Here is a 19,133-nt window from a genome sequence, read left to right as displayed (position 1 = left end):
CTCACATTCTACATACTTGGATCGGGATCCAATCGACGTGTAGATGATGGTTGTAAGCAAGAAGCAGACCAAGATGAGAGATGTTTGATGAGTTTGGCGGGAAAGCGCGGCGTTTACCATGAACTGAGGGTGTGCCTATCTTACCACAAAATAGGCATGCGTAATGATTCCCCCCCCCCGCCCCCACTCAACCAGGTCATCACACCTCCCCCTCCCCCCACCCAACCCTCCACCATCCAGTCCCCCACTTCCCCCACTTTTCGGTAACTACTACTGATATATATCTCGGCCTCTCGCGTCAGATTTCTTTCTCCTCCTGCTTCGTTCTTCCTCACTCTTCGTTCATCACAGCTAAACAGGCTCACCCGAAACAATGCCCGCCGAATATACACTCACCAAGGAAGCTCCTGCTCCTCTACCAGGAATCGTGGGTACCTCCAAGGCAGATCCCCTTGACGAAAGATAGCTGACGGGAATTATCCCGATACAGTATTCCCAAGCTGTTCGAGCTGGTAATTATGTCTATACGAGCGGATCCGTTGGGATGGCCAAGGAAGGTAACATGGTCGAGGGTACTGTGAGTGGCGCTTCAAGCCTCGTCTGGATCGTCTCATCATTGTTTGTGCAAAGCTGATATTAAGCTGGATTGCGTTCTCGACTTCAGGTCCAAGACAGGACACGTCAAGTCATCCAGGTCGGTTCAGCTTTCCGAATTTCATCACATCAACAACTTGATGCACGACAAGCTGAAACACCTTAACAGAACCTCGAAGCTGTTCTCAGAGCTTCCGGTATGACACTCTCCAACGTCGTTAAAGCCAATATCTACCTGTCGAACCTTGCGCGAGACTTTGCGGCCGTCAACGAGGTAAGTGTAGTATCAAGTGATCCTGTCCTCCTTCACGGAGTGCTCTGCTAAACGATTGTTGTAGATCTGGAAGGAGATGATGCCTGAACCCAAACCTGCTCGAACCTGTATTGGTGTCGCTGAGCTGCCTGCTGGTGGAACAGACGTTGAGATTGAGTTTACGGCTTATGACGGTTGAGATATTGTGAGATGCAGAACGTTAACGACGCAACGGTCACGATCGGAGTGACATTAGAAACTAAGGGTTATACATCCACAAGATTATAGAAAACTTCTTATCACTGACTACCTTTTCACCTATTTTGAATTTCACTACTTTTGACTGTCCTTTCCGCTTGTGAATGTCCGTAAGAACTGACAATTGATCAACATTTACTGGAAGGGAGGGTTCTCGGTCCAAGCGTTGAAGGGGAAGTTGAGAATGGCGGGACCGGCAACGATGTTGTCGGGGGTGACGTCAGCCGCGGCGCTAGCGGTGGAGATGACGACATAAGAGTAGCCTTGGAGGTTAGAGGGGATGGTGGCGACGTTGTCCTGGCTGAGTTGGACGGACTTGGATCCGAGACCGGAGTAGAAGATGGCGTAGTTGGTGGCGGTGTGGCTGTCCTCGAAAACGAATGAAGCGTCGTCACCCGCGTTGGCACCGTTGTCGACGGTCAAAGCGGGGTAGGCCTTGACGGGAAGAGCAGCATTGCTGTCAGGGCAAGAGGTAATGAAAGCGGAAGCGATGGTGTAGACCATGTTGAGGGAGAGAGGGGTGTCGTAAGCGGATCCCCAAGGGTTGGAACCGCCAACAGCGGACGACTCCCAAGCTTGGTGTCGGGCCTCAGTAGAGAGGATGGTGGCGGCGACAGTAAGGTATGAAGCGTCGTCGATGTATTGAGCGGCACCGGCGTAAGCGGAGACACCAACGTTCTCAATGGTGGTAGCAAGAGAGATGAAAGACTTGACGTCGGTGTAAGGGCTGGACATCAGGATGGTCGGTCAGCGGTCGCGCTACAAGATCCAGTATCTGTTCAGGACACTCACAAGCTGTACTCGCAAGGGGCGACAGAGTCGTTACCGAGAGCACCGGAGAGGAGAGAGACGTGGTCAGACTCGTGACCGGCGATCTGGCTCAACCGTCCTCGAACCCAGTTGGGGTAACCAGCAGCCTCGAAGGCCGCCTCGTCGAACTGAGCGAGAGCATCGGCACTACGAGGGAGAGCTGTCAGCAACGGCATACCAGGATGATGAGGGGGGGAACTGGTCGACTCACTAGAACTTCTTCTCGAGGTTCTCGAGAGTCAAGGCGTATTGCAAGACTTGGGTGGTGGTGGGTGCGTCGGCAGCCATGGCCTTCTTCATGAGAGGGTAGGTGGTCGGCATGGCCGAGACGGCGCCGAGGGCGGCAAGGGCAGCGAAAGCAGTAGCGGACTTCATCTTATATATGGTTGGGTTTGATTGGATGTACTTGGCGTAAGACTAAAGAAGGATGGATTAATCTGTTGAAAGAAGAGATATGGTCGATGGGGGGGAAAGAACCTCTTATATACGTATGGTATCTCTCTTGGATCGGTCGGTAGAAAGATAGTCACATATACGAGTACCCCTGAAGTGGGTAGTGTCAGGTTACCAACCACCACTTTGATTGCCATCATTGATCAAATGACGTCTGATCCTAGATGCCCTTTTGACCACCTCTCCTATCACACCTTGAGAGTCAAAATCAAATCACATGTGTCTCGGGATCTCTCCTTGTCGACCCAATGTCCATTCTAGTCATTGGCATCGTACGACCCACCGACCGATCCAAGACCCTCTCTTGCTCTCGATTTAGCCCATTTGAGAGATGAGAGTATCGAACGACTCTGTCGGGGAAAGGGGTTGAGGAACTTTCATTTAGACCAGAAGGAGTAAGATACCATTCACCGGTGTCGCTGAGACTGAGGGCACCGGAGTGCAAGCATGCCAGGGGTAATGTAGGTAAATGATCTGATCTTTGGTGGCCTGTACGTAAAACAATGATCAGAAAGGGAGGAGGTTTATTTTCGATCTGACTGCCCGTACAGTAAAGTAGTACCCGTACTCGTACTATACTACAGAGTCGGCGGGTCCTGCTCCGTAAGATTCTGGTTGAAGAAGAAAGGAAAGGGTCCGGGAGTGGACCCGGTCCGATCTTGGAATCTGAACGTAAGGGGAGAGAGGAGCAGGGTGGCTTCGGGTAAAGCCTTAGTACCCGTACATTATTATTATCGTGACTCTCTATTCCTTTCTATTTATATTTCTCTTTTGGGTTCGGCTATGGCTGCTCGGCTCTGTCATTCAGAATGACGAATATCATCATCTGCTTAGCTGGAGAGCCGAGTGGGACAAACGCATAAAAAAAAGAGAGAGGGGAAATCCTGCGATCTGGTGAATATCTCGTTCTGAAATTAGAAATGACGAAGGTGGTTACAAATTAAACAGGTTACAACCTCCCTTACTGCACCCTCGCCTCCCCGCGGGGGATCAAAGGGTCACGTAACTATCTTCCCGATCATACTTGATAGACGTCAGCGTGACAGACTGACAGACTGACAGACAGACGGACAGAGAGAGAGAGAGTTGGAATCGGACACATTGTTAATATCGCTTCATCGACAAGAAGGTATCGTATGATCTTTTTCATCGGTAACTTAGTTTTTAGCGTTGAAAAATCTATATACAGAAGCCCCTTTGTGCAGAAATGAAGACGTTACATCCCGGGATCAAGAGCAGTTCTCTTAGGAGCGGAAGCAGAATCGGAAGACGACAACGACGACGAACCCACAATTGTGGGTCCGGGTGAATTGGCCAAAGACAAGTTGCCGGATCCAGCAACATGGTATATGACGTGATTCAACAGTGGTCCTTATGCACTTGACAAAGAGACACTAACGTCTTTTTGGAAGCATCTGCTCCCAGTCAAGTTCAGTTGGGAGGTGATCGAGGTGAAATCGCTTTCTTTACGGCATACCGTTACCAAAATGTAATGTTCTCAAAGGTGTTTAATGAATTGGTTGGTTGGTTGGTTTGGTAACGGTCGATTGACAGGGGTGGCGTAACGATGGGATTCATGCCGACCATGCATGCATGCTTGCTTTCATTCGGTCATTCTGCTGCCCGTTCGTCAACTTCTGCTCCATCTGATCTGGGCCCCCTTCAGAGTGGAATGACCGGTCTCTTCAGTAGAGACAGGATTGTAGATTGGTAGCAGTGGCGTAGGTTAGACGTTTGAGATAGGGATGCCTAGATACAAAGTACAAGTGCATCTAGATGAAATGGGGTCAATCCCCGGGGACGATCGTCCGGCATGAAATGAGCGAATGTACGGACCAAACGGTCCATGTCGCCCGAGACGGGATGGGGAAGGATCGGGTTCCTGCAAGTTGACAGGAAAGGAGAAGAATACGTGTGAGGCGCTTATGGCGATCTGCCGATCGGACAATAGATCGGATCTCCGTCGTCTCGTCATCATCACGTCTGGCGCCCACGCAAGGCGTGAATTGACTTAACGCTTACTACGGCTGGTGTGATCAAAACGAGGTCAGAGAACAATAATCCGTCTGCAGCTTTCTTCTTTTTTGGGATCAAACACAGCGAGAGAACGTTCATCACAGATGGTTACTGACAGATGATTGCTGAGACCTATGGTGAATGGCGAGCACACCGGCATGAGCAGAGTCGCCTCGCTGCGCGCAGAGTCAAGATATGCTATGAACATGACATCGTACAATCGTGTTTAAATGATTACAACTGCTAATTCCGTACTGCAGACATCACCCACTGCTCAATCTGCTCAACAACCTCTCCAACATCTCTTCCATCTTTTTCTGCCTCTTGTCCATCTCCTCCAATCTCGCCTTCATACTCAATCCCAACTCCATCTCCTCCTCCGGCCGATTCATCTCCATAGCTTCTACCTGTGAGGCTTTCACGATTCCCGGTGTGGAGGGCTTCATCTTTCCTACTCCACTCTGAATAGGTGGGTTCTGTCGTGAAGGAACTACGCTTGCGTTCAAAGATGATTGAGTGTCGGGAAAACGCACAGTTCGGGAAGATCGAGGAGGCGAGCGAGATGAGGGGAAAGGTGAATGGAAAGAAGGTGGTTGTTCTTCGGACTGTTGACTTTCCGCCTTGAACCTGGACTCTTTTGGTCCAGGAGTCTCCTGAGGTAGTTTTCTGGACTCGTGCATGGTGTTGGAGAACGACAGACCCTTGCCTTCCTCAATAGGCGTGATAGATGGCCGAGGGAAATGTGATTTATATGCTGGTCTAGACATTGGAGAGGTTCCCATTTCGTCTCGAAGCCGGTTTTCTGGAAGTGTATCACTTCGAGAATGTGATTTCGTTCTCGGCCTCGCCGGGCCCAGGAACGAAGACAGGGCAGGCTGCGAGCTAGAAAGTGCCATTCCTGCCATGGAGTTCCGTCTCGCCACCATCCGATCGGCCTCGGGACTTCTGACGAAGAGCTGGGCAAGAGGGCTTGGGCCGTGTATCGAGCTGTTCCTTCGAGCTCTGCCAAACGGTTGAGGTTGAGATACAGGTTGTCGATGTTCAGGTTGCGGTGAGGGCATCGAGTTGCGTCGTGGCTTGGGGCTTCTGATATCGTGTTCCATCCTAGAAGGAGAGGCTGTCATCGGCGCTGGCGCAGATTTAGGTGGCAACGAGAATCGTGCTTGATTTGAGCTGTTAGGCGATGTGGCTTCCGTAGCGGGCTTGCCCGCGTGCGAGCAAGGTTCGGCTTCGTCGGACGAGGAGCTGCCAGCTTCGAATGCTGGAGGCAATGCAAAGTCTTGGTCGTCCAGGCCATCATCGTCCCATCCGTGGTAGAAACTACCGACCTCTCGTTCAATCTCAAAGACTGTCTCGCTATCTCTTCTTGAACCAAAATTCTCGAAGCCAGCTAAGGCAATGTATGTCAGTCACCGGGCCAGCCCGCAGAAATGCCAACTCACCTGCAGCTTTGATCCTCCTTGGAAGATTTCCGACATATCGCTCCGCAAAGTCCCCAAACTGCTCCATTACGCTTTGTTCGCGATATGACTGTCTTTCGTACAGCGCGATCACCAGCAGGACGGGGACGCTGGTCACTCGTATCATGAATACTGCATGAATTAGTGATCGCCCAATGGACATCTACCCACCATTGACTTTGTGGAACCTGCAATGCATGTTCATTAGCCACCTGTAATGCCTGTATGACTTCAAGTGGCTCACCATCGTGGACTCAGGATGTAGCTCATTGGCCACATAACAACGACAGCAACGAGATTGAACGGTAACTGATAGCTGAAAACAGCATCTACGATTGCTCGTCAGCTCCGATGCAAGCTGCAAGCACTTATAGCTAAGATTTACCTGCCTTGACCCCTTCCAGCGTGGACACAGCCTTTCGAAACATGGACTGTTCATCATCAGTAGAATCCGTGTCATCGCTGACTTACCTCTGCAGCCGCATCTGCATTGATCGTGGCAAACGTGTTCCCCAGAATGGCAACCAGCACAGTAAGCAGAAGAGTGTTTGATAACAAGGCGTAGGACACCATGAGAATCGGTCCCAGGAACGGGTGGAAGATGTCTGGCCGTATGTCATGAGCAGGGTCCATGGTAACATGCACGCCGCACTCACGGGCTTGTTCGAATCCGGACGCATCGAGACCGAAATATACCTCCAGGAGCCACCATCCGATTTGGGACAAAGCAAATTGGCCTTGACCAAGCGTAAAAAGAGCGTAAAGAAAGCCTTCAAGATGAAGTCAGGTCTGGCTTTGTCCGAATCGATCCCAAGCCGCACATACCAAGAAAACAGAACACCCCAACGCCCATCAGGACTGGGTAGTATTAGCTTGGTCATTTCGTAGACCGCAATAAAAAGCTTACAGAAAAATTCCGTCAACATCGACCGTATACTCAAAACCATCAAATTGTTGGCGAGAGTTACAAATGCCAGACGAGGGAAGATCAATACGGCACCTATAAAAATATAAGCTTGCGTCCTGTTATTGGATCGCATACGAACTGACCCATAGCCAGCCAATCCGCGCCCAAAGCTAAAGCATCCTCGTCGTGGTAGTGAAACCCATATAATCTGGCCCCTAGATATACAGCGTAGATGATCATGAATACCAAGTCGAAGCCATTCACAAGGCTACTGCTGAAAACTGTGAAGGTGTCAATAGAGCTCCGGACTCCCGGTCGACAGAAGCTTACCTTTCAGGCCATGTTCTCTGATTGCAGCGAGTTTGTCCAATGAAAAGGCTGAAGCAAAAGCATCAATATGAAGGCTCAGTCACAGAAAGCATACTGACCAAGAGCGTAAATGATGAACGCTATCTCTCTGCCGTTCATCCGATCCGTTACTAGACCCTCGATGGCCACGACGTAAAGGATGAACAGGACCAGGAAATTGATGTATTCCAGCATCGATCGATATCGCGGCACCTTTAAGCTGCAACGATGGTCAATCGCAAGAGCGACTTACGCCAGATACCCAGGTCGAACTTACCGGTAGTGGTCCAGTAATGGCGCTTTGTGAGGATTATACATTTGAATCGGCTTCTTCTTGTAGTTCTGAGGACAACGTTTCGTCAGCACATGTAAGAGCACATGACTGGTATCCACCTACATCGGCGATCAGAGCATGTGCATTGAGTGCCGAATAAATGATGCGACCGGACCAGATGCCCTCTGGTAGGGCTGTCAGCCCGGACGCATCTAGCCCTGTAGATGACACCCACCGATCACCTTCTGACATGAAGGACTCCGAATGAAACGTTTTGAGCTACTTATGATCGCCATCTGTTCTCTGCATTAGCTGTGCTTCTTCTGTCTCCCTTTCACTTTTCTCTCCGCTCGATGCTCACCTCTAACGCTGTTCCGCCCTCAGTCAACAAATCGTCATCTCCTTCCTCCTTTGCCCTATCCAACACCTCGTGAGAAGCGCCCTGAAACAAAGCCCAAGGGGTGAGAAGGACCATGGCCAAGGGTAAACTTCTTTCAGCCCAACCACCTAGGTGGGCGATGATATCAGCGAGCTGGCCCACGGATAACGATAAAGAACATAGCGGGACTTTTCCTACTCACGCAATACGCGAATGGCCAAGATCTCACATAAGGTCGCTCGGGAGAGGGACAAGGTGGAAATGGACAATTGGGCAGAATCTCGAGTAAATTGGACTTTGTTGAGAAGTAGACAGAACACTGTCGAGAGGAGACAAGTCCAGGGCCATTCAGCTTCAGTGGCCTCTTCCCCGGTCTCTCTTTCGAGACGAAAGAGATATGAAAGGACGAGGGGACTCACCCGTTGCTTGATTTTGGAGTTCGAGATACTTTTCGGTCAGAGGTCTAGACGTTCAAAATGGACCCATCGGATATTTCAGATTGTAATTAGCCTGGACGACTGTAATGTATATGGGGCTTTATTTGACATACCGCACAATGGTATATGTCGAATCAGGAGCCAAGAGCTGCTCATACGATAGTGGTGTATCTGTGAGACAGACACCATCAGCTGAATCTGTTCGGTATACCAGTGGGTTGTAGTATAACGAAGGTATGTGGTCGAGACGTACCTATATGAGTCATGATATCCACCCTGATCAGATGGATGAGAGGGTAGACCTTGGTCTGTTCGTCCGTGGAGTCAATTATGAGTCGCCAGCAATGTTTGAACTGATGGACGTATGACAGATGGGTCTCACCTCGCTCAAGACCTTGGAGGACGGACCCGCTGGTGCCGGTGCCAAGAGCGGTGTCGCCTCACCGGGACCTGTATACGCCATATCCGACGGAGAAGAGAGCCAATCGGTCTGCTAGTGTCGATCCCTGTGAGCAGCGAAGAACCTGTCTGAGCAGATGGCTGTGGCAAGACCAATGGGTTGCTTGCATGTATGGGAGGTGATTAAAACGTCACAACCCATAAACGCATGTCGACCGGGATCTTGTGACGTCAACGTTTATTTGAGGCAGCAGTGTCAAAGTCAAGCTTTGCTTTTGGCAACTGTATACATCTTTTTCTTTCTAGAGACAATGTACTGCTTATTTGATTCTCGAGAGAACCATGATGAATGATAATGCTAATGATTCACAAAACGACTCTGCTATCAGATTCTGATGATTTTTTCCTGGACCAAACAACGAACGAACGAGAGCGAAAACGAAATAGATAAAGAGAAAACCCATCCGCTTTACAACATCACCCTCCTACCAAGTTCTCCCAATTGCCTAGCATCCTCTCCCCAGCCTTTCGGACTCTTATCTGAAGGACTTCCCCCAGTCGCTTGGCCGTGGCCATGAGGGCTCAGTCTCGTCCCTGAGGAAACGGGACCACCAGCTCCGCCATCTCGCTCGTCGTATGTCACCCTCAACGGAGGCAGAGTGAGACCCGCGCCGTTGCTTCCGGTACCAGAGACGCCACCGTCATGGTTGAGCAATGCCGAGGAGATTGACATCTTCGGTGATCGACCTGTGGGAGTAGAAGACTGAGGAGGTTGAAGCTGATGCATGGACTGATTGGGACTTGAGCTTGTGCTACCGGCCGAAGGTGGCAAGCGTGTAGGTGCAGAGACGTTTCGAGGCGTTTGATCGATGGCTCCTTGCTCACTAGAGGGATATCTTCGAGGATCAGTCTGGATGTTATCAGGGAAGACGGGCTTCACGTTGATTTCAGGCGAAGTGCGATCCTGCGAGTACGCCGGGGAGGGTAAAGGGTACTCGTAGGATTGTCGCATCTTGGCGCCGTCTCCTGAACTGCTGGGAGGCCTGGAGTAGGCGAAAGGATGCGTCTGTGAAGGGGAAACCCGTGGTGGTTCAATCCTCTGCTGAGCTCCGTCCCGGTCGACAGAGCCTTCAGTGGGAGTACTCGGGGGCATCATACCAGGAGCGGTGGAAGTCGAAGATCCGGTAGATGGAGGGTAGGATGGGACCCTGCTTGATGACCGCGCAGATGGAGCGTAAGGATGAAACCTTTCGCTGCTGTGTTGAGGAATTGTTGGGGATTGAGACGGTGGCAGAGGAGGTTGAGACATATGTCGACCTGGGTAGCCTTGAGGCTCGTAGACGTCCCTTCGAGGATTTTGTGGATAAGGAGGAGTATAAGGTACACTTGGACCTCGCACGCTACCGACAGATGGAGCGGGGCGACCATCGTACGGGCCACGAGGAAAGGGCGGAGGAAGGGGTCGAGCGTACGCGTTCTCCTGTCGAGGAGAAGGAGGTCGAAGGCCAGGATAAGCCGTAGGAGGGACAAGAACAGAGTAATGAGGACCACTGGGAGACGAGATTGCTGTTGCGGGCGCAGAGTGTGACGCGTCAGGGAAGGGTGTTTGGGACGAAGAACCGGGTCTTCGCACGGAATACTCGGGTTCTCGACGGTTCTCCCATTCGGGCCATATGCCAGGAGTGACTTTGAGTGGGGACAGGGTTGGAAGCTGATGAGGCAGAGGAAGCGGGTTGTGAGCGTCGCCCTGAGGGTTATGCTATTGCGCGGAGGGGTTCAGCATAAATTTCGCGCCATCATGCAAGGTCCTTGGCTTACTTTACTCGAGTACGCGACGACGTGAAACTTCTTGACCTTGCCCGTGACAGGATGAGTCATGGTCGTCGAGTAAGTCTGCTTGATCAGGCTCTCTGGTCGTCGAGAAGAGGAAGGACTTGAATAGTGAGGATGGTACGGCGAATCCGGACGAGAGGGAGGAGGTGAAAGGGACTCGGATGATCTAGTCGAGGGCGAGATTTAGTTCTGAATCGACCGTTCTTAAGCGCGGTCCACTCACTCGGTATATACCAGGAAACCGCCGCCGCCTACTCTTGAGGCACCCCAGCGCCGTCCGTCCGTCCACCGTCTCATATTTGTCTCCTCTGCAGATATTGTTCATCAGCTTTTGACGTCTAAAATGCAGCGCATGAGACTGACCCTCTTCCCACACCCATACTGTCCCAGGTCTGATCATGGCTCTTTCATGACCTGTCAATCGACGAGTGACTCTGGGTACAATCCCGAGTCGGACGGCTTCGAGTATGTGAATTCTGGTGGAGGTTCAGTATGACTGACCAAAAAATTCGAAGACCCATATTACTCACGCGTCTGCTGGCGATTTGAGCGCGCAAATCGCAGCTGGTTGCTGGGTTGAGGCTCCTTGATACATCTCCATTGTCGCAAGGAGTCTGAAGGCTTCGCACAAGAATGGAGGATTCGATTGAGAGGAGAAGAAAGGGTGTGTCCTGTGATTCGCCCTGCTCTGTATTCGGGATCGGCTCTAGGTCGTGCGTGTGACGCAGGTCTCGTTGGCTGCTTGGTCTTGTCCTCCTGTCTTCCTGTTTGCCAGTATGCTTTGAAAGCCACTATACAATCTGCTACTAAGCAAGACCTCGATTCGTACACAAAAGTTTCTGCTAGCGTCCAAACGAGCAAGGTAGCGGAGGGTCTAATTCTCACAACCTTCTAAATCGATTTAGTAAATGTCGATCCAGGTACTGAGTTGAACGCAAGAGTGAGGAGGGGAGGGGACACTTCCAAAAGGGGGGGGGGGAGGATGATAATGGGGAGCGAGAGGAAGAGCGTATGCTTTGGATTTGGTGGTAGTTTTGTGTTTTAAGCCGATCCTCCTATGTGTGATTTGTTTTTTTCTCTTCCTCCATTAAGCTTTATGCGTGAGACAAAAAGTGTAACCCAATTAAGAGTCGAGGTTTGTCACCACCCGGTCAGAAACGTGGGGAGGTGTCGGTAGTATGATCGTGAGCGAATCGAAGAGGTTGATGAGGGACGAGTCGTATCGGAAAAGGATCAGATCACAAGTGTTGAACAACGTCGATGAGGGGCGAAGGGGAAAAGAAGAATGTTGACCGTTACTTCTTTGTTGATGTGATTATTATATGTAGAGGCTAGTAGGACGATTACGGGTTTAGGGGAATGATGCTGGAGATCTGACGTCTCTCGTAAGTACCATGGCGGGGGATCACTGTCGATGGAAGCTTTGCATGTTCGTTGGGACGGGGGAAAGGAAGTGGATGCAAAGAGACCATGACAATGGACTGTGCTGTGTGTTTTGGATCCAGAGCCGTCGGGGGCGTAGGGGCAGGGGAGGCGAGGTCGTCTGTCGCTCTTCCAAGAGGGACGAGGAGGGGATCAGATTTCAATTGCCGCTTAAACGAGATAAGTTAGCGTTACGTCGTCCGCAGCTCCGAAAAGGCATTGGAATTACTCATAACAAGTTTGCTTTCGGTATTATCGCGAACAATTATTATTGTTTTTCTTTGGGTTTTTTTTTTTGGCTTCCTCTTGTCGTAAGCACCGGTTGACGATGGATGAATTTTCTGCTTCCGTAGGGGTTGAGCAGATCAGGAGCAGTGGGGTTTGGGTGTGGGTGTGATGTGGTAAGGGCGTGAGATCGCCGGGGTTGGGTGGGTCTTCTTGGACTTGCCCCTTGTCCTTGTTTCCCGGCAACTGTTATGCAAACAGAGACGCAAGTTTAGTCGATTCCAAACTGATCTACGGGTCATTCGTTCTTACCAAATCCCGATGTTCACGGTGCAGGTGGGGTTCGGAGGCGGTTTGGGGTGAGAGCCACTTACCGATTCCTCGACCTCCACACGAGGTAAGGAACGGACGGCAGGTACGTACAGGTGGAGTAACCCGCCAGAGAGTGAAAAAGGGTGCAAGGTTGTGACCCGAAATAGGTGAAAAAGGTGCGAAACGCATATCGCAAGAGGACCACAACCGAGAGGAGGAGAAAAGAGGCTTACCGAGTACCACATGTCGTCCGATCTCAATTCTCAATGACGACTCCCCTGGAACGGTTGCATAACCCCGCGAGTGCGTGCTTTGGTACCTGAATACTCACTCACTCTCTCGCTCTCTGGCGCGAGGGCTATAGCCAGGATGTTCCGTGAGCGACCGCTCCCAGCGGTAACGACGTGCTGCACACTACGAGTACTGTGATGCCCCTCGCATGACAGATCAGAGAGATGACGTTTGTGAATCAGGCTTATCCTGCGATCTGAGATTGTCTTTGCACTCTAGATTGTTAACCGACAATTTGATGTCTCTTAGGCTTCTGAAGTCTCACCGTCGTCCGGGGGCGACTTAGAAAACAGATCTGGTTTTAACCTTGAAAACCCCCTTTCCCCTCCGGTCTTCTTGCTTCTCGTTGGCTGCCGCGAGTCGGGGCTTTGGGTCTGACATTTGACCTTTGCAAGCGATCATAGAGCGGGGTCTGTCCCATCGGTCTGAGGGTACGGGAAAGACCCCCCTTCCCTCGTACAGCGTCTCACCGTCTCGGTGCCTGTCTCGGTGCACCGAGAAGAATGTAAATCAAGTTTACCCTTTTTCAAGTTCAATTACCGTCGTTTGCCTTTCCTCTCCAGGTAGGCTTTCTCGTCCCGGTCTCTTCGCCCCAAACCATTCTTGCATCTGCGACGTGTCCTATAATGTCGGACCTAAAACGATTAAGCTTGAAGTAGTCCTGGCGTAAGCTTGCCTCCGCAATACAGGAAACAAAATCAGAAACAGAAAAACTGCTCCCGCTCTTGACCGGCCGGACGCTTTTGCTCCATCAACAGCCCGCCCTCTCTGCACGAGCGTCAAAAGCCTTTCGTCATCTGTTTTACGATTCAACTCGGCGAGCGAAGCGAGCGAGACTATCTCCCTCTGAAAGCGACCGAACACGAACGTGCGACGTACATGACGTCTCATCTGACAGATGCCGATCAACCCAGGTCCCGACATGTATGCATGCAGACGTGTCGAGTCGAACGGATAAAAAGAGGATCTATACGCAGGTGACGTACTGACTGATACGATCAACCGAGCTACCGTACGGCTGTATCATTAGCGACGGTGAACCGGTGTCTCCATCCTGGAGCACTAAAGGTGATCCCGATCTCGTCATCCTTTACCACCAAGAGGGTGATGCACATATGGCAGATATGGTTCCATCCAGCATACTCCCGCATCTGCTAAGCTCCACCCCCGAGATCAGTGCAAAGTAACTCCACGCACTCACGCCCACGACTGGATCAGAGAAGTGACAGTGGAGGACTGGACATCGCCCGACCCACTGCCATTTCCCCTCGGAGACCTGCTCCGCATCTCGCTACGCTACTTGCCAGGAACGCGTCGATTGATTCCATGGAAATGAACGTGCTTAGAAGAGAAACACGCTAAGTTGGACTCAGGTACCAAACGTAATCATCAAGATCCCATCATCCCGTATCGCTTGAGTGGATTGTGTATGTCAGGAGCAGTATCACTGCGTGAGCTTGGTCGCACGCTTGGAAGTCACGAGTTGCATCCAGCGTATTCATCTGCGGTACATCTTTGTCCCTTGCATTTTCCCGTGTACGATGCTGGGATTGATTTGTGAAAGTTGCAGGATACAGTGGACTGAAGCGTTGAAAGTACACATATGCTCAAGGTACCTGATGTGAGCATCGACGGGTACATGACGTGTCCTGAGTCACCGGCTTCTGGCGAGCACGCCGCGACCACCATGCTTCATCAAGGCTGACTCGTCAACATTATCATGCATCGGCTCTCTCATTGGTACGAATACTAAAGGGATATTGTATCCCCTTCGATCCGACCTGGCGCCGCACGCTATGTGCATAGCGATGGAACGACTCCGCAGGAGTGCTTCTGTCGTCCCCCAGCACAAACGCTATGGGACCCCGGGGGGAGGGGGTGGCAAGACCCTTTATCCTGGCCAGCTAGCATTGCGAAGAGCAATCATGCCAAAGCCGAGTCCACTTATGAGTGTGCAAATCGAAGTCGAACACCTCTTGTCTCAATTTCTGTGAATAAGGATGTTGATCAGTACCTCATTCCCTAGCCAACCGACCTGACGCAGACAACGTACCCTGTATCTCTGATCGCTCTAACCTCCTCTCATTCTGCAAGACCAGCCTCTTGAGCTGTTCTTGCTCCGCCTTGCTCTGCGCTTGGTAGGATCTCGAGTTCATAGCGATATTCGAGTCGATTGGAATCTCCAGAGACCGTATCTGCTGCCTTCCCCCCTTTTTAGATAGCAATGTGAACTGCATCCTACCGTCTCCATCTTCCTTGCTCGACTTCCCTTCATCGGGCTTATTTCTTCGGATGAGCGGAACGGCCGTGTCGAATATGGGGGGAGCTGCCTTTCTCTGCTGGGTCCGGGTATCGGTAGTGTCCGCGAGGAGCTTGGCAAACTCTCGGTCGAAAGCCTGTTGCTCCTCCTGATTCTGCTCGTCATCCTTGATGTCATGATCTGCGCGGATCAGAACCACGTTGTCGTCCTCGTCCTCGCCGTCGTCATCCCTATGATCCTCGGCTTCAAGAGGATCCTGGTGATGTCCGGGCCATGGGATCAGCATCGATTATCCGTCGTTGCAGCTACGAGTCACCTACCTCTTCATTGTTGTCAAGCTTGTCATCAGCGGGAGCTTGTCGATCATTCTCATGATCACTACCGTCATCTGATCCGTATCCATTGTCTGCACGGCCGTTAGACACATCTCGACTTCTCCAACGACATGAACTCACCCTGATCGCCAGTAGCAACGATCTCGTCAACTGCTGCCGCCGCCTCAGCAAGTGTTTTCAGATGTGTCATTTTTGGACGAAGAGCCTACGTCATTTAGAGTCAGCGATTGATGACTATGACAAGGCGAATCCTCACATCAAGCGTATCCGTCAACATGAAGTCGACGTCCATCGGCAATTCAGCTTTGCAAACGGTATAGAGCTGACAAGCGCTATTAGCTGCGCGATCCGATTGGGTTACTTTCGTCCGCTCACCTGCAGGACTACAAGGAAGTGATCGAGCTTCCTAGCCTGGGAACCCTTGTCGAAGCAGGCTCCGCAGGTGTCCAACAACGTACACGCTAAGCGGACCCTGAAGAGATCGTCGACTGCGTCAATGGGACTGTCTCTTCCAGGGAAGGGCATTGGCTCAGCTGGATACCGTACAATGAGTCATCAGCTTCGTGCTCGACAAGTATACACTACTCGTGAAATAGATACTCACCATGGCCGAACGTAATCAATGACCAGAGCACTTCGAAAACGACAGAGGCATTCATCACCCTGTACATGTACAGCTCTCCAAGATACTTCATGGTTGAAATCCTTCTCTGATTGAACTTGAAAATGTTTTCTTCAGCTCCGATCCGAATATCTTCCATGACCTGATCGACCACGGCAATCGCAAATTCGGGACGATATCGCTGAAGATCATACACTAGTGCGGCAAGATAGGGAATATTACCGAACTTGATCTCCCATATATTGGTGAAAGAAGACAGGATGAAGTCGTACGTCTGTTTCATACGTCAGCCGTCGTTTGAGATGCCATGCCTGGGGTAACCCACCTCGGTATCCTCCCAGTGCAGCTTTCTCAGTAACTTGAGTACTTTGTCCAACGTCCGTTTCATGAGCACATCATGGAGCAAATGCTGTATAAAGCTGTGCATGGGAGGTAATTCAACCACCTCTCGAGCGACTCGTTTCGGAGGATTACACTGCAAAAGAGGACATTATGAGCAAGCTTGTTGGATCGAGAGATCTCAAAACCGACTCACCATATAGAAAGCGTTTTCCAACATGACCTGCTGACGGTTATCGAGATGTTGAGTTCCCTGCTTACGCCTCATGATCTCAACCTACAGAGACGTTCATCAGCACCGCCTCACACACGTCCAAAAATAACGAGACTCGCGCACCATCCTCTTTGCCGTCTCTGCCGTTCCCTCAAACCGCAATAAGAATCTCCCACAAGTTTCCAGCAGGTTTGAGATATTTTCAACGTTGAAACGGAAGTCGTCCAAAAAGACCTTTAGTACATGGAGGATAGTATAAGGCTTAGCGACCTTAAATTTGACTAGCTCGCCGTAGAACCGAACGTTCTGCAAAAGAAAGTATGTAAGTACAATTTACAATGACATAGCCTTCGAATGCCCACCTTGAGGCGGACGCTGTCCAGTTCCCGAACCATCTTCTTGCGTTGAAGATATCTCAATTCTTCATCGAGCTATCCAGTGTACTGTCAGCGCCACACCACAACAACAGAGAAGGGAAAGCGTACAATTTCCAAAACACCGGCTCCCACATCAGGCATGTATTTGTCCAAGGTTGCTACAAATCTGGCATAATGTGGCAGGAGATCCGTTCTTTGCTTTGGAACTTCACCGATGAACTGTATGATGTGGGTGATTAGCGGATGCGTTACGATGGCCAGTGGGCTTACCTTAATAAGCCTTTTCCTGGCAGCCTTTGAATTGAGGAAAGCAAACTCTACAGCAAGCTTATCGACGACTTCGCGATTGTTCGCCTCAGGCAAAGCAGCGAATAATGCTGTGAGTCTCGCAGCAGGTCCAGATTGTAGACCGTCGTCTTCAGTTATCGATGTTATAGTCTCTGAGGGCGCGGTCGGCGCTGATGTGTCATCGTCCATCGTTGCCAGATCTGGTCGAGTGACCGCAGATCCGACTGTCGAATTTGAAGCTGTCCTGGCCATATCTATACTCTCAATAGGCTGAGCGGGTTCAGTCGGGACGTCTGCGTTCAGCTCCATCTGCTCCACTTGACGTCGAAGAACCTCTTCCTCAGCCCTTTGAGCCTCCAAACTCAGCTGCCCCTGACCATCGTCTTGCTCGTCCGCTGCCTCAGCATCACCACTTGCTTTGATCGCCTCGTCACCCTTTCCTGTTGGTCTCTTGTCGTCCTTGATCCCGAGTAGACCAGAAGGCACAACCTCCTTCAAATCAATGAGTCTCTCGTAGAACCGCTGTTCTTCTTCATCGTCCCAGATGCCACCAGAAATAAGGCCATCCTCCCTGACCGTGAAAGACGAAGCAGATTCAACGATCTGCAAACCAGACTTGGACAGTGTTGCAGCTGTAGGAAGCGTGGGACGCGGGAGGCTGAGAAGGTCGGCTAGAGCATTGATGCCAGTGGTAAGACGTTCAACAGCTCTTGTCATCTTCTCATAGGCCTGTTGACGATCTTCGAAGATCTCGCCCGATTTGATGTACGCTTCGTGATTCCGTTTATCTTGTTCGAGAAGTTTCTGTAATATCGCTTGATCAGACTGGCGCCTGACAACAAACAGATAACAGAACCGAGTCAAGAAGCACGACACCTACAATCTGACCTTTGATAAGTGTTTTGCTTGCTGTGTTGAAGTAACCCTCGAACAGCTCCCTCATCTTTTTCTGCACCTCAGCTGGCACAAGTTCAATCACGTCGGCCGTCAATTCGTCCTTCTCCCTAACATTCGCCTCCCCGCTGGTTGCCTCACTTTCCGAAGCTGGGCGTGAACCGAGATACGCCCTACCAAAGTGTTTGAGGAAAGTGGAAAGAAGCGGAAGATTGGTGTATTGAGGATCTCCGGTCATCTATGTGGAAAGGGCGAGACCAAGTCAGCAAGTGTGGTATCGAGAATACCTTTATCCACTATCACATGACTGTGACTCACCAGGCCCTTCAGAACCTTGCCGACTTCTGTTGCACCTTTGTTAGCTCCCTCAGGCCATGCCCCCACGATAGCAAGCTCTGCCACTATCCTGAGGACGAGTCGCTGTTTTGCCAGTCTCTCTTTGTCTTCCCGCTCTTTATCCTTCTCTCCATCTTTCCCATAAGTTGCAGAAACTGCGTTGCTTGAGGACAAAACCGCCAACAGAGCTTGGTGAGTGAGCGGGAGAAAGTCTGGCGTTAAACGCGTATGAAGGTGTACGATTATCTTCCCGGGTACCAGCGATTAGCTGACTAGCTCATGTACATCGCAAGTACTCAGGTAGCTCACATCGACAGCTATCTCAGGATCCCCCTTTCCTTTGCTGGATCCTTCAACAACGGCAGCGACGATCTCCTCGAGGTATTTGGAGAGAGTCAAACCATCGATGTCCTTGACCAATGCGTCGGCGGGTCCGACGAGTAGAGTCGATCGAAGCTTATTCAACAAGGTGGTATGCTTCTTTAACGACGAGTCGAGTGCTCCAGAAGGTCCTACATGACACCGAGATTGACAGGAAGGGGAGAGGGGAAGAAAGAGGGTGATCAGCAGATCAGCGATGGGTGGCAATCCGCGGACAAGGCAGAGCTCACTTCTCGGTTCATCTAACCAATACTTTTGTACCGTGTCCGAAAGCCCACGACGACGTGGGAACTTGGCGACATAGTCGGATGTCGTAGACATACCGCATGCCTTACTTGAGCTTTAGTGAATGAGCGAGTCTGATAGACGAGCACTGAGCAAGAGGAATCAAGATCATTCGAAAAAGGTTGGTTGAC

General features: G+C 50.9%; 5 protein-coding genes across 5 annotated transcripts; 1 reads left to right on the top strand and 4 right to left on the bottom strand.

Annotated features, from left to right (window-relative positions):
* Window positions 1-373: 373 nt before the first annotated feature.
* Window positions 374-1,046, top strand: IAR55_006919 (uncharacterized protein; the record flags this gene model as incomplete). The annotated part of the gene is made up of 5 exons (XM_066949997.1): window positions 374-427; window positions 491-577; window positions 665-694; window positions 764-868; window positions 933-1,046. 5 exons carry the CDS (start codon window positions 374-376, stop codon window positions 1,044-1,046), a joined length of 390 nt encoding a protein of 129 aa, XP_066799689.1.
* A 194-nt stretch (window positions 1,047-1,240) lies between these two features.
* IAR55_006918 (uncharacterized protein) lies at window positions 1,241-2,290 on the bottom strand (the record flags this gene model as incomplete). Its single annotated transcript, XM_066949996.1, has 3 exons — window positions 1,241-1,832; window positions 1,898-2,062; window positions 2,127-2,290. The coding sequence occupies 3 exons, from the start codon at window positions 2,288-2,290 to the stop codon at window positions 1,241-1,243; spliced, it is 921 nt and encodes a 306-aa protein (XP_066799688.1).
* Window positions 2,291-4,647: 2,357 nt separating this feature from the next.
* Window positions 4,648-8,652, bottom strand: IAR55_006917 (uncharacterized protein; the record flags this gene model as incomplete). The annotated part of the gene is made up of 21 exons (XM_066949995.1): window positions 4,648-5,774; window positions 5,827-5,961; window positions 6,016-6,032; window positions 6,089-6,173; window positions 6,230-6,260; window positions 6,316-6,449; window positions 6,501-6,614; window positions 6,670-6,702; window positions 6,752-6,844; window positions 6,895-7,032; window positions 7,082-7,129; window positions 7,180-7,319; window positions 7,377-7,441; window positions 7,497-7,558; window positions 7,609-7,669; window positions 7,735-7,880; window positions 7,955-8,071; window positions 8,172-8,215; window positions 8,303-8,360; window positions 8,443-8,497; window positions 8,572-8,652. The coding sequence occupies 21 exons, from the start codon at window positions 8,650-8,652 to the stop codon at window positions 4,648-4,650; spliced, it is 2,784 nt and encodes a 927-aa protein (XP_066799687.1).
* Window positions 8,653-9,057: 405 nt separating this feature from the next.
* Window positions 9,058-11,022, bottom strand: IAR55_006916 (uncharacterized protein; the record flags this gene model as incomplete). Its single annotated transcript, XM_066949994.1, has 5 exons — window positions 9,058-10,347; window positions 10,407-10,587; window positions 10,645-10,729; window positions 10,785-10,897; window positions 10,952-11,022. 5 exons carry the CDS (start codon window positions 11,020-11,022, stop codon window positions 9,058-9,060), a joined length of 1,740 nt encoding a protein of 579 aa, XP_066799686.1.
* Window positions 11,023-14,615: 3,593 nt separating this feature from the next.
* Window positions 14,616-19,038, bottom strand: IAR55_006915 (uncharacterized protein; the record flags this gene model as incomplete). The annotated part of the gene is made up of 17 exons (XM_066949993.1): window positions 14,616-14,659; window positions 14,725-15,187; window positions 15,252-15,337; window positions 15,387-15,471; window positions 15,523-15,588; window positions 15,642-15,799; window positions 15,871-16,162; window positions 16,214-16,363; window positions 16,424-16,504; window positions 16,565-16,747; window positions 16,804-16,872; window positions 16,927-17,037; window positions 17,089-17,910; window positions 17,987-18,238; window positions 18,319-18,582; window positions 18,646-18,848; window positions 18,948-19,038. The coding sequence occupies 17 exons, from the start codon at window positions 19,036-19,038 to the stop codon at window positions 14,616-14,618; spliced, it is 3,420 nt and encodes a 1,139-aa protein (XP_066799685.1).
* Between the last annotated feature and the right edge of the window lie 95 nt (window positions 19,039-19,133).

Source organism: Kwoniella newhampshirensis, assembly GCF_039105145.1.
Source record: "Kwoniella newhampshirensis strain CBS 13917 chromosome 10 map unlocalized Ctg14, whole genome shotgun sequence".
Classification (NCBI taxonomy): Eukaryota; Fungi; Basidiomycota; class Tremellomycetes; order Tremellales; family Cryptococcaceae; genus Kwoniella; species Kwoniella newhampshirensis.
The sequence above is the reverse complement of the archived record's forward strand: the minus strand, read 5'-3'. Positions and strand labels throughout refer to the sequence as shown.